General features: G+C 48.9%; 1 protein-coding gene across 6 annotated transcripts in view; it reads left to right on the top strand.

Annotated features, from left to right (window-relative positions):
• The window catches only part of MSI2 (musashi RNA binding protein 2), a 398,820-nt gene that overhangs the window by 257,089 nt on the left and 118,498 nt on the right, over positions 1–23,233 (top strand). For all 6 annotated transcript variants that reach the window (XM_029611878.1, XM_029611877.1, XM_029611875.1 and 3 more), the window contains exon 9: positions 15,818–15,932. In XM_029611878.1, the coding sequence (XP_029467738.1) occupies positions 15,818–15,932 (115 nt within the window). The remainder of the gene's footprint in view (positions 1–15,817; positions 15,933–23,233) is intronic.

The following is a 23,233-nucleotide window of genomic DNA, read 5'->3' as shown; positions in this document are numbered from 1 at the left end:
TAGGTGTCACCATTGAAAATACAATGAAATCTTCTGCTCAGTGTGCTGCAGTAGCCAAGAAAGCAAATAGAATGCTAGGGATTATCAGGAAAGGAAAGGAGAATAAAACAGAGCATATCATAATGCCTCTGTATCGCTCCATGGTGCATCCTCATGTTGAGTAGTGTGTTCAGTTCTGGTCACCACATCTCAAGAAAGATATAGCAGAGTTAGAAAAGGTGCAGAGAAGGGCGACCAAGATGATAAAGGGAATGGAACAGTTCCCCTATGAAGAAAGACTAAAGAAGTTAGGTCTCTTCAGCTTGGCGAAAAGATGGCTGAGGGGAGATAGGATAGAGGTCTATAAATAATGAATGGAATGAGAAAACGTTAATCAGTTGTTTACTCTTTCAAAAAGTATAAAGACCAGGGGGGACACAATGAAGTTACTAGGTGATGCATTTAAAAGTAATAAGAGAAAATATTTTTTACTCAACGCATAATTAAGCTCTGGAATTGTTGCCAGAGGATGTGGTGACAGCTATTAGTATAGCTTCGTTTAAAAAAGGTTGGGACAAGTCCTTGGAGAAAAAGTCCATTAACAATTAAGGGAGAGTTGCAGAAATCCACTGCTTATTCTTGGGACCAGCAGCTTGGAATCCATCTACCCCTTGGGATCCTGCCAGGAACTTGTGACCTGGATTGGCCACTGTTGGGAACAGGATACTGGGCTTGATGGACTCTTGATCTGACCCAGTATGACAAGCCGTATGGTTCCTATGTTCTGTTCGCTATTCAAGCCAGAACTGAATGCGCTCTGCGATTATAAACTTACAGAAAGGCTTTATTCAGCACTCAACATCCCCAGCAGGGGCACCCATCTTTTTCATACACAAAAGGATGGTACTCTTCAACCGTGTATTGACTACTGGGCGTTGAACGCCATAACCATTAATAACCGATACCTCTCGCCTTTGATAAATGAACTGTTAGAGTGCCCCCCCCCCGAAAGCTCAAATATTTACCGAGCTGGACTTAGGGGAGCATATAATCTAGTTCGAATTTGAGAAGGGGATGAATGGAAAACAGCTTTTTGGTTGCATTATGGACACTTTGAATATCTAATGATACTATTCGGTTTAAGGAATGCTCTTGCCATATTTCAACACTTTGAAGATGAGATATTCAGGGACATTCTGGATCAGAGCTTGGCGATTTATTTGGATGATATTTTTATTTTCTCCGAGAACCCAGCAAAGCATAATCAGCAACTTTGCCAGGTAAGAACATAAGAAGATGCCATACTGGGTGGACCAAGGGTCCAGCAGGCCCTGGATCCTGTTTCCAACAGTGGCCAATCCAGGCTACAAGTACCTGGCAAGTACCCAAGCATTAAATACATCCCATGCTACTAATGCCAGTAATAGTTGTGGTTATTCCCTAAGTCAACTTAATAGCAGTTAATGGTCTTCTCTTCCAAGAACTTATCCTCCAAGAACTTATCCAAACCTTTATTAAACCCAGCTACACTAACTGCACTAATCCATCCTCTGACAACAAATTCCAGAGCTTAATTGTGCATTCAGTGAAAAAGAATTTTCTCCAATTTGTTTTAACTGTGCTACTTCCTAACTTCAGGGAGTGCCCCCTAGTTCTTCTATTATCAGAAAGAGTAAATAATCGATTCACATTTTCCCATTCTAGACCTCTCATGATTTTATAGACCTCTATCATATCCCCCCTCAGCCATCTCTTCTCCAAGCTGAACAGTCCTAACCTCTTTAGTCTTTCCTCATAGGGGAGCCATTTCATTCTTCGAAAACGCAAGCTTTACATTAATTAGAAAAATGTGAGTTTAATAGAGATACCGTGGAGTTCCAGAGCCACATAATCTCACCCAATGGAATTTGGGTGGCTCCAAAGAAGGTCAGTGTAGTGGCCCAGTGGCCTACACCCAGGAACATTAAGGAAATCCAGCACTTCAAGAAGGGGTTTGCTTTCCAATGGACTATAGACCAACAAGCAGCTTTTAAGCAGCTAAAGAAGGCCTTTACCACTGCACCAATTTTAATTTGCGTGGATCCACAGCAACTTTTTATTATGGATGCTGACTCGTTGAGGGGAGCTACTGAGGCGATCCTTTCACACAAGAAGGAATCAAAGGGCCTCCTCCACCCCTGTGCATTCTATTCATGAAAGCTGATCCCTGCCAAAAGCACTATCATGTTTATGATAAAGAACTCCTTACATTAAGACTGCTTTCGAAGAACAGTCATCCTTTGTAAGGAGCCTGTCACCAGATTCAAGAATTCACTGACCACAAGAAATTAAAGTGGTTAAAGACCATACGTACCTTGAATTCTCGCCAAGCTCGACAGCCTCTTCTCCCACTTTAACTTTGTCCTGACTTATCGACCGGGCTCTATGAATAGCACAGTGAACACTGTGTTGCGAAGGGAAGAAGAAGGAACTGAGAAATCGAAGACTCTTTTGACCATTCTCCAGCCTGAGAATCTTGCCTGTGAAATCAAAATTTTGGAGTTAAGAGACAATCCAGGGAAATCTACCACAGTACAAGTTTGCACAGTTCTGATTTCAAGAACTGGAGAAGGGAACTAATCATAACATGTGGAGAAAACAATGCTTTCCTTCTTTTGATGGAACAGCTATATGTTCCCAAAGGTGAAGCACACTTAGAGGTAGTGCAGGGCTGTCATGACTCTCCAATAGCAGGGCATCTGGGTTGCCTCAAGACTAAAGAACTCATTGCCCATTCGTTCTGCTGGCCTGCTTGGAGTTGAGAGGTCATGGAATGTGTTGCCTGTTGTGAAGTGCGTGCTTGAAACAAGGTACCTCAGTACCACCATCATGGTTTAGTCCAATCATTGCCTGTACCATTTAGACCTTGGGAGTAGATCTCTGTGGTCTCTGTAACAGATTTACCGTCCTTGCAGAAAAAAACCACGATCTTGGTGGTAGTGGACTCCTTTACAAAGATGTCCCACCTAACAGCCACCTCGAGCCTCCCGTCATCTGGCGAGACAGTGGATCAGTTAGTTCGGCAAGCGATACGTCTACACGGCCTGCCATCACGTATAGTGTCAGATTGCGATTCTCAATTCGTGGCCTGTTTCTGGAAAGAAATCAAATACTAGCTATTCAGCTTCACCTATCTTCCGCCTATCACCTACAATCAGATGGGCAGACAAAGTGAACCAGATACTAGAGCAGTATCTCTGTTGTTTTTGTAACTACCATCAAACAAACTGGGTACAGATACTACCAATGGCAGAATTGCTTACAATTACTCAAAACATTCAGCCACCAGGATCTCTCTTTTCCTTGCCAATTTTGGGATTCACTCCCTTTTCCATTCAGGGGAAACCCAATAGTCAAAAGTTCCCTCAGCCATACAGTGGGCGAGAGAGTTAACAGAACTGCAAATGCAGGTCCAGCACAACCTAGGATATGCCATCAACTCACAGAAGAAATTTGCGGATTGCTGCCATCTAGAAGCTCCTCACTGTGCTGTAAAAGATGAGGTCTGGTTCTCCACAAGGCACATCAAGAGTAAAAAACCATCCAATAAACTTGAGCAGAGGTTTATAGGACCTTTCTTCACTCAGGAGCAGATAAATCCAGTAACTTTTTGGCTCTGGATTGCAGATAAACCTGCACATTCACCCTGCTTTTCATGTGGCTCTTCCGAAACCGTACACGTCTAACACTTTCCCTAGCAGGTGACCCGTTCCACCAGCACCAGTTGTAGTAAAAGGACATCAGGAATTTATCATCCTCCAGGTTTTGGATGCAAGACTTATTCAGGTATGGTCACACTATCTGGTAGATTGGAAAAGATACAGACCTGAAGATCACAGCTGGGAGCCTGGCACACAGTGTTCATGCGAGGGACCTCGTGGCCGTGATCTATAAAGAACACTAGGAGGGGCTACTGGGAGGGAGTGGGCATTCTGTCAGCGTCGGGGAGATTCAAACCGCAGGTGCTCAGAGCCAGGGAATTTGGCGACAGATCCATAGGGACTCTGAAGCAGCAAAGAACGCTCGGTAAAGTAGAAGAGGAGAAAAGAGAGGGAGACCCGTCCACAGAGGTTGCCTAATAGACTGCATTATATAAGGAAGTCCTGTCTGCCACCACCTTTGCTGGTCCAGCGGCTCAGCTGGCATCCACCCTGCAGAAAGCGCCCATCGGTTCGGCTGTTGGTTTCTGGCCCTTTCGTGTTCCTTGCCCCGGTGTGCCTCGTTTCTCGCCCTCGTGTGTGTGGTCCCTTGGTCCCGGATCCTGCTTGTGTCTGTGGTCCTGTACTCCAGTCCCGCCTGGTTACCTTACTTCATCGGGCTTCCTGGCGGCCGCCTGAACCCGAGGCGGCTGTCGCGAGGTGGAGACGTCCAGGCCTCTTCAGAGCCTGTTTGTGGCTCTCGAGGACCAGAATTCCCCGTTGCTATGATACTGAATTCGGATCCCTTGCTGATCTGGTGGTATGAGACAGCTGATGTCTGTGGAGAAGAATGACGGTGGTTTGGAGGGGGATGTGTTTTAATTCTATGGTGGGAAACGATATGATTAGGAGAGTAACGCTATTCGCTCGTCCTAATTAAGAGCGGTGAAATCCTAGCACCTTTGGGGGTGAAAGACTCCGGTAACTGGTTGGAGTACTGGGGCACTGGTTCATCATAAGAAAGGAGAAACAGTTGGATGCGGTTCTAGGTGTACTAGATGAGGCAGAGCTAGGTACCAGCTTCCTGCCCAAAGTGGCAGAGTTAGGAGGTCAGAGTCCTAAAGGTCCACACTTCTTCATGCTCCTGATCCACAACTGTCTCCTCCCCAGAACGCTTCACAAGTGCCTCATTCAATCAGATTTTACAAACCTTTTAATTCCAACACCTGATTCATTTTTCTTTGAAAATTGAGCCAGTGTCCTACTTTGATGACTCAAAAAAAAATGACTAATTTCAAATTTGGACATATGGAATTTTATTTTGTTGTGGGGTTTGTTTATAGCTGGCATCATTAAATAAAAATTAACTCCCCTCCCTCCCTCTCAATCCACACAAGTCAACTGTCTACCCGTGCAATGAATTATGCTGCAGCCTCTTACCCTCCTTCCTTCCCCCCACCCACATACACACACCCACATATACACACACCCCCACCCACGACACACACACACCAGCCACAAAACAGATAACCCCCACACACAACCAACACCGCCCACCCCACAATACACACACATACACACACCCCACACACACACCACCCCACCCACAGAAAAACACACACCATCACACACACCACACAACACAGACACAACACACACCAACCAGAACACACACCCCCCAACCACATATACACCCCCCCACACCCCCACACACAACACGTATACACCCCCACACACACCCACACCTCCACACCCCAAATACAAACCCACACACCCCACAACACACCAACCCACATTTACACACACCCACATACACACACCCCCCCCCACCCATCCACATACCCCCACCCACATATACACCCCCCCCACCCACATCCACACACACATCCATACACCCCCGCCACACACACACACACACACACACACACTGTTACCAAGATAATTTTGTATGTCTGCAGTGGCCAAAAAAAAAATTAATCATTTGTTTTTGTGTCCAAACATGCGCTGCCTGAGAAGCCAGTCTTCAGCTCTGCATTCTGTGCGGCTCGCACATTCCTTCCCAGCCCTATGAATTCTAAATTAAAGCTTTCAGTGTCTATGTACAATCACAACGGTCTTTTTAGCATACGCTGGAAGTCCAGCTCCATATTTGACTTGCTAATTCCAAGCTCTAAATGAAAATTGTTCACATTCTTCCCTATTACAATATAAATCTTAAATCTGAGCAGACATTTCTTGTGTTGGATTTCGCCGTGTCGGAAACAGAGTTGAAGATGGCTCGGTGTAATAAGCTGGCCTGTTCTGATTTCATGAAGTCAATAGTTGTTTGGGGTTTTTTTTGGGGGGGGGGGGGGGGGCGATGGGATTATACTTTTTTTTTTTTTTTTTTTTTACAGCTTTTGCCATTCTTCCTGCTCCCTGACTTCTCTGAACTTCCAGCGTTAAGGAGATTTCAGTTCTAAGTGCCATCGGCAGTGATACTGACCCATAAAATTTTGATTCTCTTTTGTTTTTTCAGCCTCGTTTCTTCCACTGAGGGGAGGTAGGGCAGGCAAGAGTAGCATTTTCAGTCGGATTCATCAAAAGAATTTGGGGTGCTGTTGCGCTGTTTCGTTTTGCAGTTTCTAACCGCTAACCTCTGCCCCACCTTGCCTCCACCACTCAATTGGGATCTTCCTCAGACTGTGTGCAAAGAACTTTTATGTCAATAAGAGGATCCTGGTGAAAGGGGGAACAAGACCAACGTGGTGTAGCTCGGGACTGTCAGAAGCTTGACGTATTATGGTTGTGGTGTCTTTCTTTCTTCTGTACAAATGTAGATACGGAGCTTGGCCAGATGATTGTCTCTGAAAGCCTGAATAGATGCTGGTATTTCTGTAAGCTCTTAAGATTTGGCCATCAGGCTTAGGGTTAGCTTCCTAATAGTGCCAAACACCATAGGGATAACTTTGACATGTGCATCGAGGGTTGGAAACGTGCCTGAGATACAGTGGACTGGAGTCACCTTTTTTGGGGGGGGAAGAGAGCAAGGGGTTGTACATAATGCTTTATTTTATGTTTGGTGTGGAGATTTTACTGTTGTAGCCACTTTGTCCGTTCCTCTTTTTGGTCTGGGGTGGCGGTATAGAAATTCCTCTAAACAAACATCCGGCCATCACAGAAATACCGGAACAGGTATAGTCAAGGTAACCCTAGAACTGCCAGAGGGGTTGTGAAATCCCCCGAGGGGAGCAGGGGGAAACGCGGGCAGCACAGAACAAGAGAAGGATGAAGAGAGCATCTGGGGGCAAAGAGGATCCAGAGATAAGGTCTTGGATAAGGTGCAATATCCTGCAGCTGGCTGGTAGCCATGATACGACTTCAGCAATGTGGCCAGGAAATAACTGGGCAGACTGGATGGGTGAATGGGTCTTTTTCTGCCGTCATCTACCACCGTTACTGCTTTAACCCCAAAGGTGCCTGAGTTTGCAGCTGGAGGACGAGACACAAGGGCCTAGGAGTCCAGAGAACACCTGGGACCTGCAGTACGTCTCAGGCACGCTGTGTGACCTTGGACAAGTTCCTTGACCCTCTCTGGGCTTTGGTTTACCTACCAGTAATTGGAGAAAAATAATAATTCTCCCCCCCCCCCCCCCCCCCTCTGCTTTTGGATGTTGTCGGGCACCTGCGTTGCTTGCCAGGGGGTGCTGCCGGAAGAATTTTAAATTGCTTAGCCTTTTGGGATTTGTGATTCAGTAAAAGCTGTTTATGAAGGCGTCTTTCTTGGATGGGATCCGTGCTCCAGAACAGCGAAAGAACCAACAGTGTGGTCCTTTTTCCGAATAATTTCATTTGGTGGGTCAGACACAAGGATATGGGCGTGTCAATACGCTTTAACCGCCTAAGGAGGGTCTTTGAAAACTGCCACGAGGGACGCTGCTTTCCTACGTGTGTAAATCCTTTTGAAAATAATTACCATCCCCACCCCGCCATTTTTCTGATCTTAGTAAATTTGGGTGGCATCACTTCGCTGACCCTCATTGGAAACTCGCCACATAGACACAAGCCGAGTATGAACGGAGAGCAGAAATGAGGATTTGAGGGGAGGGGGAGAGGTGATCTTTAAATAGCAGGAGGCAGCCATAAAAAGACAAAAATGATGCTGAAGATGAAAGGTGTTGGAGCGGTCAGTCCCTTCCCCCGGGGCATTTGAATCCTTTTGTGCGGCGTTTAAGGAAGGGATAGGATGTAAGGAAGACGGGGGGGGGGGGCTGCTGCAGCAGCTTCAGAGCCGTGAGCTCGCGGGCCCGGACCCGGCTCCTTGACGCTTTCAGTCTCTCCAGTGCTAAATTTAGCCCAGCCGTTCTGCTGCTGTTTTATTTATAGAGCGAGAAGACTGGAGACTGTTTGACGGAGCATCATCAGAGGAGAGAGGAAAATGCCAGAGAGGGCACTTAATAAGCCAATCTGGGGAGGCCGCTGCCAGAACATGAAAGAAGAAAATCTTGGAACACAACAGCCCGCGCTTTTTTTTTCTGGAGGGATGGGGGTGAGGGTAAGGGAGAACGGTGCAAAATATTGTCTCTTCAAAGCCGTACTAAAACTGATTTTACTCCTCGGGGCTGAAATCCTTTTTTTTTTTTTTTTAATTCTGCTCCCAGTTTGAAGGCAAGTCTGGAGCTGGAAGAGGATCTGCTGGACCTGGTGCTGTTGTGCTGGGAGAAGGAGGGGCGTGGGGGGAAGGGAGAGGATTGTCCGTAGACTCCTGTTCTCAGGAGCCAAAGCTGCTGGGCCCGAGTCAGGGTGCAGTTTAATATTTGGGGGTGTCTTCAGCACCCCTCTCCTCCCCATCCATGCTGCTGCCCCCATTCCAAAGTCTCTTCTCCTTTCCTCTCTTAGTAAAATTTGGTTAAGAACCCTTGTGTAGAGACATTTTTATTTTTTTTTCCCTCCGAGGCTGCTTCCTGTGCTGTCTTGGGTTTGCAGCTGAAGTTGGAACTGACCTCTATTGGGCCATGGTGCCTGGGGTTTGCAGCTGCCCTCCCCCCCCCCCACTGCGATGATAGTCGTCTGGCTGAGAGGTGGGATGGCGCGTTCCCTTCCAAATCCAGCTCAAGGGCAACCAGCTGCCCCTGCTGCATGCCACCTGTACCTCATTCCCTTCCTGTCGCTTCCACAGTACCCCTCAGCCCGAGGTGCAAAAACCAGAGCTGGGAATCGGATCCTGCGTCTTCCGCGAAGCAGCTTGCAGTGCGGCCACTGGGCATCCAGGCCAGACCAATGCCGAGAGGCTTTGGAGGCAGAGATGACCGGCAGCTGGTGCTCTGCTGAGGGCGGGGCAAGTCGAGGAGGAAACTCATTTAATTCCCCGGGTGTTCAGCATTTTTCCTAGCAGTGTAGTAGTAATTTACCATTGCGGGATTTTTGCCTTTTCTTATCAGTCTCTGAACTGTTCTTATTGGGGGTGGAATGGAGAGAGAGGAGGGGGGGGGGGGGGAGAGTGATGCAGAGTAACCCGACAGCAGGGTTTCTAACTTGTGAAGAAGGAACAGGGTAAGAGATTCATTCCCATGAGAGGAAGGGCCTAATTTTAAGGAAGGGGTATTCCCTTGAGAAGGCAATGTGTTTCAGGGGTTCCCTTTGTGGGAAAAGCGAAGGCTCTTTGCTGGTTTTGAGACATTGAAGTAATCTGGGCGCGCGTCGGACTCAGCAGCAGAAATGGATTGAGTTGTTTCAGTCTGAGGTCCGCCTGTGACGTGTCGTGACCATCTATAGAGGAGCACCGGCGCGCACCGCTGCGGTTCTCTCTCCGATGGTACAGTCGATGCTTCTTTAGCAGAGGGCATCTTCCCTGGAACCTTAAAGATGGCAATAGTTCATCCAGGGCTGAAAAAGCCATCACCCGATTTCAAATCTCTTCTCTTTCGGGATAGCTGATTCCTGAAGGCTGTCCTTATTCAGCTCCAGGAATTTCCGGAGGTTGTGACGTGCTTGAGCCGTTCCTTAGGGGCCGTAGCACAGAGACGTTTCCTAGCTTCCATGCTGGACTCTCTGATGGAGATTGGTAAATCATGTAATTGTGTGCTCGGTTTTAGGTCGTGCTGGTACCATCCTTAGCTAGCTAGACTCGGGAGAGACTTGGAGGTAACTGCTCCTCCTGGCTTTTGGTGTGCCTCAGGATCTGTGCTCTCTGCTCTTTTATTTAATATTTCTCCTCAGCCGTTAGGGGAACTGCTGACTTTGTTTGGCGTGTGGCACATAGTTTATGCAGATAACATACAATTGTTTTTGCTAACACAATCGAATCCTACGTCTGCCTTAGCTGTTATCATCGACTGTATTAGGGCGGTGAATTCTTGGGTATTACTTAATAATTTAGCCTCCAGTAGTACTTTGGGTTATAGGTACTCTTGTTCCAGACAGATAAACGTGTTCCCTTTTTCTGTCTGACATGTGGTGGTTGAGTCAAAGTTTACCCTGAGGAGGAGCCAGTTTAGAGGAGTTACGAGATCTTTAGTCTACAAACTTAGGCTAGCGAGTAGGCTGAAATGCATCCTTCAGCCAGCAGATTTTAGGACTGTGTTGCAGTCGTTAATGTTTACGACGATTGATTGCCATAACTCGGTCAATATAGGACTTTGCTGCTCTTTTTATTGATAACCAGCTGTGGTCCCGGTGACCGGATTACTCCCTGTGGTGAAGCCGCTTTGCGGGCTGCCTGGAGGAGCGGCCTTAATGGATTCCATCAGGATTGAGCGTTATAAAAGGGGAGGTTCCCAGTTGTTTGACAAGTGTTCTGGAAAAAATCTGTCATCTCCTGGCCATTACGTTCCTCTGGGAGACGCATCGCTGTGTCCGTTCCATTATTCAGGAAGGATATCTCTAGTGGAGAAGCTCGGTTGGGCCTTTTCTGTAGCCGAGCCAGTATTCTGGGATCCGGGAGGAAACAGAGTATTTATCATTCAGTAAATAGGTTAAGCATTCCTTTTGATTCAGGCCTTCGGGCCAGGCAATTGATTTTCAATGTTTCACGATCGTAATCTGCCTAGAACAGGATATTTAGATAGGCAGAGTAGAAATGTTGAAATAAACGGCACGCCTGCCTTGTTGATCTTACCATGTAACCTTGAACATGGAGAAGTTAAGTTACATGTTCAGTGTCATACAGGGAGCATCAGACCAGGCTTTTAATGTTTGGAGCATACTTCTCTTATAGCCTCCAATGTCCTTTGATCAGCGTGATTATAAGATTGTGGTTTCCGAGTTCTCTCAGATTTCTTTCCCGCGGAAGCACTTCATGTATTATAAAAGGCATTCTGCTTATAAGACCATATTGTCAAAGGCAGGCAAGGCATCGCCCCGTAGCAAAGAATAAGAGCCGCTTCTAATTATCTGGATGCGTCGGCCTTCTGTGTCTTAATGGGGGGAAAGGAGGTTGAAATGGTCCCGTGAGCACCCTTTCCATCTGACTTCCAGATCCAGAGGTAGAGATGAGTGCAGCGCCCGGCCGGCATGATGGAAAACTGTACCCACTACCGCTGCGACCCCCAAATGAGGAGGGGGCACCGTGGTAGGAAGCCGCAGGTTTTCTGGGGATGGCATGCAGCCGCATGCATGCAGTGAGGCGGCTCGCCATGGGGCTGCCAAGATCCGTCCATTCCAGCTGTGGATTAGGCGGTTTGGGAATCTGCCGTGGAAATGAAGAGGATGGGGCTGGGGAGATGAAGACGTGATGCTTTTTGCTCTCGGGCTGGTCCCTGGCTCTCTGCCACAATGAGTAAACATCAGAGAATTTGGCTTTAAAGCGGCAGTGCCTGAAGGATTCTCCCAAATATCGGCTTGCCCGTTTCTTAACTCCAGCCCTTCCTCGTTTGGTTGTGTCCCTAAGCCTCTTGCACTTCTTGTCACAGTAAACTTTTAGTTATTTTTGCACGATTACGGAAGAAAGTGTCACCGTCATAAAAAGCGTGCATCGTACATTATGGTGACACCTGACCCTTATATTTTTAAGAAATCTCCCTGCTTTCCCCATGGTTTTTGTGTTTTATGAATGTCCCGCGTGTGCCGTCTGCATGGGATGCTGATAACAAACAGCACAGCAGTGCCTCCTCTCCCACCCCACACCACTGACTCGGATTTACAAGGGTGGGCAAGACTGAGGAGGAGGAGGAGCTTTGCTAAGCTTTATGTAGGGATGTGCATCGGGTGCCCGATCGTTTGCACTTTCGGGTTTGTGTGGCCGCGGGAAAATCTCGTTTTCCCGCGGATCGGCATTTTTTTTTTTTTTTTTAGTAAGAAATTGTTTTTTGGCTTAGTGCGCGCTAACGGGAATTAGCGCGCACTAACCTGAAAAACGATTTTCACAAATTCGAGGGAAAAAGTGATTGTTTCACGTTTTAGCCAATATATAACGAATTAAGAAATATCGTACGATATTTCAATTTGTTATAAAAACGATTCACATCCCTAATAAGAAGTGCCCTATAGGGATTCATCAAGTTCAGCATCCTAGCTCTGACAGGAGCCAGTCCGAGTCACTTGGAGGAAATACCCAATGGATCCTATGGGGACGAGCCATTCCCTATTCACTCCCAGCTCCCTCCAGTCACAGAGTGGCATTCCCCAAACTTGCCTGGCTTAGTATATTCCTCAGCCACAAATTCCACAACTTAATTGTGCATGGAACTGAAAAATAACTTTCTGAAATTTTGTTTTAAATCTGTTACTGGTTGGTTTCCAGGAATATCCCCTCGGGCATCAAGAAAAAGAAATCCGAAGCAAAAAGGGGGTCGTGATGATTTTAATTGACAACTCAAACAGAAAGTTTGGTGGTGTGAAATTTTTACCCTGCCATAAAAAAGCAATAGAAACATTTTATTAACAAAATTAATTAAAAAAATTGATTTTAGTGAGTACGTGATCCATAAACAGATCCAAAAGAGAAAAAGCAGTTTAAAACACATCAAAAGTAATCTCTGACATGCATCGTGTTTTGCCACAGCTGTTTCCAGGGGACATGAAAGGATTTATTTCTTTAAAAAAAAAAAATCAGATAAAAAGACAGTAAAGGCTCTGCACCAAGATAAAAGAAAAGAAAAAACACATTTCCCAGAATAACGCGCAGCAGCCGTCTCAAAATGTCATCTTGCGCCTGAGAGCAAAAAATCTCCACAGAGCCTTTAGCAGGTGGCGTCAAAAAGTCCTATGAATGACACCGAACAGTCGAGAAGGGCTAAACCCACAAATAGCGAAAAAATAATAAAAAAAAAAAATTATATATATATATATACACACACATACATATAGGAAAATCAGTCATTCCGTTTCCTGTTTAAACCCGCAGGGTGAAGAGAGTTTAAATAGTAGCTACACTGTGGCTCACGGCAGATCAAACGGAAACTTCACCTCCCCCTCCTCCGCCCACTGCCTATGGGGGGAGCACAGGTTCAATGCCAAATCAAACCAAACATTGGCAATTGAATGGTGGAAGTCACTTCTGGACTGGTCAGTGCTGTTCACGTGATCTTTTGGTGCCATTTCTTAAAACCTCTGCATGTGAGGAGACAGACCTGTGGGTGTGGGTTAGAGATCAGTGGATCCCAATAGAGAGTTGTGAGCAGAGACAGACTAGGACCGAGGGGTCACATGAATTCAGAGTCTGGGGAATGTGCACATCTCGGTCCTCAAATGCATTCGGGAAGAGCTGAACCACTCTTGTCGAGCTTTCAGGCCCCCCCCCAGCAGACTGCCCAAGCAGGCACAGAATTACTTCTCAGTTTTCCTCAGTCTTGTAAGAAGCCTTCTCTCGGCGTTCCTTGCTGAATGTAGATTTCAGTATCAGAAAAGGCTTTTCTTTTTTTTTTTACAACCTTTCTATAACATGACTGCCAGCGAGCCTCGGGGGGGGGGGCAGGCCAGCTGGAGCTGAACGCTTTCCTGTGCCGGGGAAACAACATGGCCTTTCTCTTCAAGGTGAAGCTGTGTCTTGTGCAGTCTGACCACCGAAAACCATCCAGAATACTTTTGGTTTGCTTGGCATGAGGCGGTCGTGTTCCCTTGAAGGTTTCTATAGTTGAGAGCTTGGCTGTGGCCTTGGGTAGAGGTTAGGAACAGCACAGTCTGTCTGCCACCCCCACCCCTCTCCAACAACATTTCGTGAGACCGGGCTGCTCGTGGATGTTCGGGCCGCAGCGGGTCAAAAGTTGTCCTCCACCTGGTAGCACAGAGTTAGTGATCCCCAGAAGCTGTCGTGTATCCTTAGATGCACAGCTACACCCCTTTACGTGCAGTCCAGCAAAACTTGTATGACTGAGGTGCCGAGGAATGATTGCTTTTCTCGCCAGTACCTTTGGCCCTGAGAAATGATAAGAACGTGAGAACTGCATTATTGGGTTAGGCTAGGATCCATGGAGCCGCAGCATCCTCTCTCCGACAGTGGCTAGTCCGGGTCACAAGTACCTGGTAGATTCCAAAAAAAAAATATATATTTTTTCTTGTTAATCCCTCCCACGAATAGCGATGGCTTTACTTAGTCTACCTGGCTTTGTGTCAGGGCATGCTGAGAGGGCCCACCTGAGTCCTGTAACTGAAGCAGATTCCCTGTCATGGTCTGTGAGCTTTTCTGGACAAGTGGCCTCGTGCAGTGTGTAGGGTGTGTTTTTTTTTTTTTTTATGGGAGAAAAACTTGGTACCGTCCCCAGGCGCAAGGACTCATTCTTGGAGGCTTCTGCTGCATTTCAATCCTCGCAGCCTTTCCTTCTCCGAGGTGCTGCCTGAGCCGCTACTGGGGGACGGGGGACGGGACACAAAAGAGGAAACGTGGCAACCCTGTTCCACGTTGTGCCTAGGCCGGTAGCAGGCAAGGGGTTAATGCCTGGCAGCGCCTGACTTTCTCAAGACTGACAATACAGTATTCTAAAGACTTGGCCAACCCTTTTTACCATGAGCCGGGAGACCAAACATCACGCAAAAACACAGAAAGCATTAGTGACATCCTGAAATGAGTGTGAAATATATATAACAGGAGACAAAAGACCACGGCAAAACACATTTGACGTACCTGGTTATGCAGCCTACAGTAGCACAATATAATGTTAATAGCCTTCGGGCCCAGAATCCAGGCATCATGCAGGAGAATTTAGTGTTCTCCTTGTCAAACATTTGCATCCTAAACAGCTGAGGGAATGTGAGGAAAATACTGTGACAGGGAATGAGTCGCATTCTACAAGATTCTGCCCTGTCCTACGCGCGCCAGCTCGATAAAGTGTCTTTGTGCTGTTTGCTACTAGATTTAAGGTGGCAGCGCTAGCACAGAAAGGGTGGTTTATTCACTTAGCTGACGGGAGACGTTTTTCATTTGGCCACCAGCCAGCGAGGAGCGGTCCCGGAGAATCCAGAGTGGGCCTGCTGTGGCTGGAGGACATGTTTGCCGCACGTGTCAAGTTGGCGTGTGGTCTCTTTGGGTGCTTGTGGGGACAGTCTGAGTTATTTCATTTCTCGTCCCGGGGTATCGTGGGACTTTTTGAAACCAACATCCATGATGGGACTACTGATCCCAGCATGCCTCGAGGTAGGGGTGGGCCCCCAGCGTTGCACCTGATGCCTTGGGTTGCGTTGAAAGGTGAGGGTTTGGAAAGGGGGGGGGGGGGGGTTACATACTGGTTCCATTTCTTCAGCGCAGGCTGATCTAGTCCTGGTCTTGAGCCCTGTTGCATACAGGGAAGGTGGGTGGGGTGGTGGGGGGGGGGGGGGGGATGGAGAAGCAGGTGACGTGAAGAGCCAGGACCGGGAGTCAGCCCGTCCTGAAACAGCGGAGCTGGTTGGTATCTCTGGTGTTGGAGTTACCTTGAACTTCTGCCAGGAACTGATGGCGATTTGTAAATGTTCAGGAAATATTTGAGGGGAGGGGGAGGGGGGGGGTCGAGGAGAGGCCCTTTTGGTTTGTCGTTTGCTTTTTGATATTTTTCTGTACCATGGCCTGGCAAAATAAAACAAAAAGCTGGAGCTTTGAGAAAAGGGAGACTTCAGGAAGGCTTGGCCTAGTCTCTCGTGTTCCCGCCCAGTGCAAGCTAAAAACAAAACAAAGTCTTTATTTATTTATTTATTTATTTCCCCCGCCCCCTGTTGACCCGCGTGCCGGGCTGTCGCTCCCGTGTCATGTCGTGCCTTCCTCTCTTCAACAGGTAGAATGTAAGAAAGCCCAGCCAAAGGAGGTGATGTTTCCGCCGGGGACGAGGGGCCGGGCAAGGGGCTTACCGTATACCATGGACGCATTCATGCTGGGCATGGGCATGCTGGGTAAGTTGCATATTTTGGTATGGTTAGCAGCAGGTTTAAAACCCTTGACCTTTTTTTTTTTCACTGGGAGGGGGTGGGGGTTGGTGCCAGTGCATGTCCAGATAACTATGACCGCCCCGATGCACACTTCAAAGTTGTGTCGCAGCCATCCCTGGGATGGAAAGTCGGTAGCAGACGGCTTTCACTGATGGTTGATTTATAATGCAGCTTGCAGAGGGAAGAGGGGGGGGAGGGGGGGCGTGTGGTTAGGCCGATCACGCGGTTGCACGGATATAGGAGGAATAGCACTCCTTGCCTCCAGTCGCGTGGCGCCAGAACAGAAGGTGTGAAAGTCCCAGAGGGCTGCGGACCCGCGGATGTGAGCGACCGGCCCATTTGCACCTGATCTCCTCCCAGAGATCACGGGGAGGGACGGACGACTTCCAATAAAACACATTCAGGCCGACACAGTATCGGCGTGCGTAGAACGGGCACCCCCGCTCTCCTAACGCGCACCAATCCACCTCTCTCCCGGGCACCCAGTTTAATATTAATGGGCTGCCGCGGTAAAAAGGAAGGCGCTAGGGGGGGAAAGCGGGCGTCCCTAGCACCGCCTCTGCAGCGGGCGCCCGGGAGAGAGGTGGCTGTCTGCCGGTTAGGAAAACGGACGCTGGTTAATTGAGCATCCCTTTTCCTAATCTGACCGCTGACATTTTTTCCCCTGTTCACTTAAAGTTGATTTTTGATATACCCCTTCTCCTAAAGCTAAAGAAAAAGCAGTATTTTCTGCTTTTCTGTTAACTTTAGGGGCTCCTGAAGAATTAACGCCTGCTCCGGGGCGAGGCGTTCATTTTTGAGAGTAGAAATGGGCAGGTGGGTGGGGGTGGGAGTAGCTCGTCGCCTCATGAACATGAATTTACATGCGACGAGTGCTGTTAGCCAGGCGCTGGTTTGGACACGCGTTTTAGGTGCGCCAATCCCCTTATTGCGGGAGACGTTTTGGACGCTCGTCCAAGCCTGTGTGTGAAGCCGCGCACATTATATTGCATCGGCCCGATTTGAATTAATTACGGCGACAGGGCAGGGGGTGTGATTGCGTAAAACCCACGAGGATGGAGATTGTGCCCTCTGCTTACTGCGTCCCCACCTCTCCATTACCGTGCTCCCTCCCCCCCCCCCCCCCCCGAAGACTTAGTCTGCAATGTGGCCCATGTTTCTCATACCCCACAGATTCTGTGACTCCGTCCCGCACATGAGAATGGAGGCCGCGTGGCGCCTGTGAGTTTCCCCACACGGTGCACGCTCTGAGAGAGAGATGGGGGGGGGGGGGGAGAGGCAGGCGGGGAACTCTGAAAATGGGGTGGGGGGGAGAGGGGAGAAATCCTCGGCCAAAGGGGGGCAGTCAAAAGAAACTTTTCAAGAGAAATAGAAAGAGCTTTAAGCACTCGCCGGCATTAGAGGAACGTAGCGGGGCCGGCAGAGCCTGCAAGGGGGCCACAGATTATCGAGAGGGGGGTGGTGTTGGGTAATGGAGGAAACGGTGGATCCCAGGCAGGATGGAGTATGGCAGAGCCCCTTCCCTTTCCTGGATACGGACGTGCAGCACGACGCTCGCGCGTTTAAAATGGAGCAGCGTAGCCCGGATCTCTCCCAAGTGCCCGGCTTGCTGCGGAGGGTGGGAGATGTACAGCAGATTCACGGCAGCAACCAGACAGGGTTTCCAGGGCCATCCGACTGTACTAGGAGGGGTGTATCGGGGAAAGAGGAGGAGCGAGAGCTCTCCTGCACTCTGTGAAATATACCGGAGGTGAGAATTGGAAAGTCAGCAGGAGGTGCTGCCCAGTGCCTTGTGTGACACCTTGGCTTGCGTTAAAGCAGCAGCTCCAGCTAGCATAAAACGTTCCAGACAATGCAGGTGACAAATAAAGCAAACCTCGGTATTCAGAGCCACAGAGTGCAAAGTTTTAAGGCAGTAATGGTGAAAGTGACCTCCAAGCACAGCAGTAACATTCCTGACAGGTTGGCTTTTTAGGAGTTTCTCCTTCCCAGCCACTCCCAATGTTTGAGAATCCAAGTAAAGCTGAGGGAACCGAGCTACGAAAATGCAGCTGAAGATAGGAGAGCGTGAGTACAGCACAGACAGCTGAGCCCTGTGCAGGCAGCGTGCTGATGCATATATGACACATTCATGCAGCACGGGCAGCTGAAAAGCAGATCTTCAGCAGAACCTCATGCAGGCATCACACCGATATGCATAAAGTATAAATACAGCATGGACAGCTGAAACATAGATGCTGGGGTAGGAGAAATATAAAGCAATGGCTTGTTAATGGCATAGAAGGTGCATCATTTTTATTTGGGGAAAAAAAAAAAGGTTAAAAAGATGTAAAATGCACAGTAACATAAAGCAAAAAAAAAAAAGGAATAAAAAACAAACTGATGATAGCCAAAAAGAGGAAGTTAACAAAGCCAGAAGGCTGTGGCTGGGATTGGGGGGTGAGGTCTCCAGTAGCATCTCTTTAGGGTAAGCAGGAATGAACGGAGATTTGCTTTTAGTTTTGACTTAAAATTCCTCCTCCCAGTGAGCAACTTCATGTTTTCGTCCAGGGCGCTCAAATTTGCCTTCAGACGGGGGGGACTTTTAAATGGCCTTTTCTCTCCGGGTTGTGTAGAGAGAGAGCATTCTCCAGGCTGCTGGTCGGGATGGCAGCTGAGCTTGGCCTCCTGCAGAGGAAGGGGAGTCCGCCGGCGCCAGTCCAGCTTTCAGGTGCAGGTTTGAAACGCACATGTTTGGCGTAGCGTGCAGAAACGCGGCGGGCACCGATACGGTGTTGGGGGAGGAGAGCGGATGAGAGGAAGAAAGCAGAGCTTTTTTCGTGATTGCTGTGGGCCCGGGGACCGCTGTGGTGAAGCAGTGGGAAGCCATTTGAGGAGGGGAACGTTTTCTAGAACTTGAGTTGCCTGTTGCACGGACTCAGGTAGGGTTAACACAGGTTAAGGGGGTTTTCGGCCGCCTGAAAGCTTGCACGGAATTTCATAACCCATGCATTGCAGGGGCCTGCTACACTTCCAAAAGGAGCAAGTGTAGGCAGCATGTGGCTAACCCGCCTATACTGATCCCCCTGCTTTACGGCACCGAAATAGATGCAGCGACAGTTCTCCAGCTCCCTGTACACTGAGTGTCGCCTTGTTCTGAGGAGGCTTTCAAGTCTAGTGAGGCCTTTCCCGAAAATGCGCCCCTTGGATTTATCTGATTTGATGTGATAACTTCTTTGGCCGTCTGCATACCAAGAGCTTATTAACTTGGACGTACGTGTCGCCATCAAATTCGCATCGCTTGTTCTTCCGTTTGGGAGGGGTGCGGAGTGCAATGTCAGTTTTATCTGCTGCTCTGAAAAGCCGAAACGTGATTGTTAAAACTCCTCCTGACTAAACTGAGGCGAGCAGTCTCTTTTGATGGCCAAGGGTGACTTCCTTTCCCAGGAGGCAACCTCTAATTATCAGCTGCGCTGCAGAGTTGGCCAGACCGTGGCCCAGAAACCTTCCCGCAGGCAGAGGATGTGTGGCAGGCAGTACTGACACCAAGGCTCAGATCACAGGTCTGCTCCCAGCCCCCCAGCCTGCAGTACAAACCCCAGCCCCTGACTCAGGGGCCGTGATACTGCTTTAAGGAATAGCCAGCGGAAAGGTCAGTGGGGGAGCTGGCTGTGAGTAGGGCCAATAAAGAAATTTGCTGTCCTGTTACTCTTGAACAGGCAGGGTCCGCCAGCGATTGATCCCCGCCGTTAAGGAAATGGGGATGCAGCACTGAGTTTTTTTGGTCTCTTGAGGGCTACCTTGCTCTGGTTTTATTTTGCTTGGAGCAGAACACGAAAGAGTCCGAAGTCCTGTAGCCCAGGGGGAGCTGGCAAGTTGTGCTGCTTCGCCGGGTGTTGTTGGGAACCCTTGCTGGCTCTTGGCCCCCCCCCCCGGAAAAGGGAATACAAACCCCGACTTGTCATCTGCGATTCTGGCCAGTGACCACTATGGCCTGTTCTTCCTGCCTGTGGGTGCCGGCACTGGGGGGGGGGGGGTGGAGGTGTCTATGGCTGTGCGGTGACCACGCACTCCTCCGTGCTGAGCTCGGTGCCCTGTTGACCTTTTTATTTATGGTGGAGGTTTTTCTATTGCTTCCTCCAGCAGCTTGTGGTTAGGGTATGGTTTTATGCAAGCCTCTTAAGTAGTCCTGCAAGACTGTGCTCCGCCACCTCTCCTGAAAGAGGGCGTGAATAAGAGGCAGGTTTTCACCAGTGGGGGGGGACTAGGACAGCCGTAAGAGCAAAGATGCCTTTGAGGCCCCAGTCTTTCACTTAAGGGTACTTTTTTTTTTTCTTTAATGCTCACACAGCACATGGTTCCTAGGGATGGGGTTTGCTTGCCTTTGCGCTCTCGGAGCTATTTGGCAAAATGAGCGTCTTCACGGTGGAGGGCCCTGCCTCCTGTGAAATAAAAAGGATAACATTACTTGTCCATGCTCTCCCTGTTGCCCGTGTCCGCCCCCAGCTCCCGCTGTCTCGATGAGAACAAACTCCACTAGAAAAGTAAAATGTAAAAAAGAAACCGATAGAAAGGGACAGCAGATAAGGGCCGCTTTGTAGCCCCTTTGGGAGAGACGGTTAATAAATTTGAGATGATGATGATGAAGTCAGCCCAGTTTCATTCCTGGTCAGGGCCAGAGAACCCCAGCTGACCGGCGGGCTTTCCCCTCACGTCTTCGCAGCTTAGAAAGGCGCAAGGGGGGGAGTGGGCACAGACCCAGGGGAATTTCCAAAGAAACCGGCAATGAGCAGAACGAAACGTTGCAGGGATGCCCCCCCTCCCCCGCTAGAGACGTGCCCATGGGAAGGCTAGAAAAGAGCTAAGAAAATATAAAACCTTAGATAAATCACATCGGTTTCAGTCCCCCCCCCCCCCCCAAGTTTGCACGGAATGGCTTTTAACATAATCTTATTCATTTCAGATCGGAGTGCCTCACTGTGACTGATTGATTGGTAACGAGGGCCAGATGCCTAATCACCCTCTTTCAGCCGCAGGAGCTGGGTTGTTTCTTTTTTTTTTTTGCTGAGTTTCTCCTTCCCCCCCCCCCCCCCCCCATAGCCCTGACACCCTTAGGTAACAGTGGCCACCTCTCTGTAAAAGCAGCCCTTGCACCTCCCACCCCCCCCTCTGCACAGCAGCTGTAAAAACTGAGGACTCCCCACCCCAGTCACTGCAGGGTGGCCAAATGGTTTCATCTTGTCCTGCCTCTTTGATGATGATTTTTTTTTATGCTTTCTGGCCCACTGCATTCTGGGATTTGTAGTTTGGCAGCAAGAACACAATACCTTAGGGTGTGTTGGGATGGGAGTTTTAAAAATCAGGACCTCGGAAAAACATTCCAGTGTTAAAGGCATCATCAGGTTAGCTTGATATAAGTATACTTTGAGCATCGAGGACGGTAGGTGTTTTGTCCATAACGTTAAAAGGCATCCAGAATAGAAAAATAACAGTATCTGCAAAGGATACAACAGGAGCAGTAGCCGTGCTCCTCATACAAGAGACTGCCTTAACATGCAGGATATGAATCCAATAAATTCCATTGCACGCATATAAGCACCAAAAAGAATCCGAGGGGATGAGATGGGAAGAAGAAAAGAGCAAGACCTTGCCTGATGCTGCCTGAGTGAGAGCCGAATGAAAAGAGGAAAGGCCATGCTTGATGACTCCAAGAGCAGAGCCAGAGGAGGAACGACTGAGACAGAGAGGCCTTGCATGACGACTCCCTGATGAGAGCCGGATGTGAAGGACTGAGGAGAAGGAGGAAAGTAGCCAAGGCTGAGCTGTTGGTGCAATGCCTAGCAGTGATGTTTGGCCACACACACACACACACACACATACACACACACACCTTTTAGACAAGCTGAACTCCTGATGATAAATGTAGTTTAACAATTTAAGCAGTAGATGGTGGTTCTTTAAATGAGCATAAGCTCCCGCGTACGCTGTACCAGAAGGCCACCGCGCTGGGGGCCAGAGTGGGCAGCGAGCTGATTTCTCGCCGAGCCGTGGAAGCGTTTGCGAGTCTGTGCCCGGCCAGGCACAGGGTTACTGGGAGGGGGGGGGGGCAGGTATCGCCGAGTGTTGGAGGGGGGGGGGTGGCGGGTGGAGGCGTCTCTTCAGAATCCTCATTTTTAGTTTGGTGACAAGAGATAATTACCGCGAGATTGATCCTTTGCTGGGAGAACTGAAGCGAGTAAATTGCCGGGCGCCCATTGCAGAGCGAGCATGGCGGCTAATGGCAGCGGTGGAGAGGTCGTCCTGGCCGTAATTTGGCTTGATGAAGCGTCCGCATGGGCCCGGTGTTAATGAGCTATTGATATTCAGCCTGACGGTCTCTCCGCTCGCAGCAGGATCGGGCTCGTTAGAGCAGAGCTGGGCATCACAGCAGCTAATGAAGAGGAAAATTGAAGTAATGTTGTATGAGAAATTTATGATTTCATCTGCCGTGACCTAGAGGATGGTCTGTGATGGCAGATTAGAACCTGCGGCCACAGAGCTTCTGCTTGTTGTCTTGGTGAAAGTCGATTTTTTTTTTTTTGTATCTCTTTCTGTCTCTCTCCTTGGCCTCTCTGCCTTCCTGTGTCTCTGCAGTGAGAGATGGGGAGGAAAGAAAGGAAGTACCTTTACAGGTTTTGGAGAGGCCCGGGTTTGTTCTCCCTTTTCACTTCCTCAGATCTGTGCTTTTTTTTTTTTTTTTTTTTACTTTTAAGCAAACAAGGTCGGTGGTCCCTGCTCCCGCCCCTAGCTCTAGCCCTGCTGGATTGCTTCTGCCATGTACCGTGCTCAGATGTCTAGCAATGGGAGCCACTGGAGAGCCATTGCAGCTGTTAACCTGGGCCTGTTTAATGACAGCCGGAGGCCAGCGTCATACCTACGCAGGTACGAGCCCAGCTGTGCCTAATTAAGCTTATAGGAGCAGCCGGAAGAGAAATCTCCCGGCGTACGGAGACGGGCGAGACGAGTGGGAAGCCAGCGTCCTCCCTGCCTGGGAAAAGCAGAAGAGCTGGGCTGCTGTCACCTGGCGGCAAACCTGCAACAGAAGCAGCTCCTGAAATGTTCTCTCTCTCTCTCTTGTGCAAAGTATCCTCCCCCCCTCCCCCTCTCGTGGGTGCCTTTTAGCAGTCTAAAAACCTGGACCGCAGAAATGAAAGTAATTCACGTGATTTGTAAGGCACCTGTACAACTTGGTTAGACAGGAGGATTGTGGTACCTGGTGATCCCCCACCATTCTCCTCTTTCGCCCA

Source organism: Rhinatrema bivittatum, chromosome 8 (assembly GCF_901001135.1).
Source record: "Rhinatrema bivittatum chromosome 8, aRhiBiv1.1, whole genome shotgun sequence".
Lineage (NCBI taxonomy): Eukaryota > Metazoa > Chordata > Amphibia > Gymnophiona > Rhinatrematidae > Rhinatrema > Rhinatrema bivittatum.
Note: the sequence above shows the minus strand (reverse complement) of the source record. Positions and strands in the feature narration are given on the sequence as shown.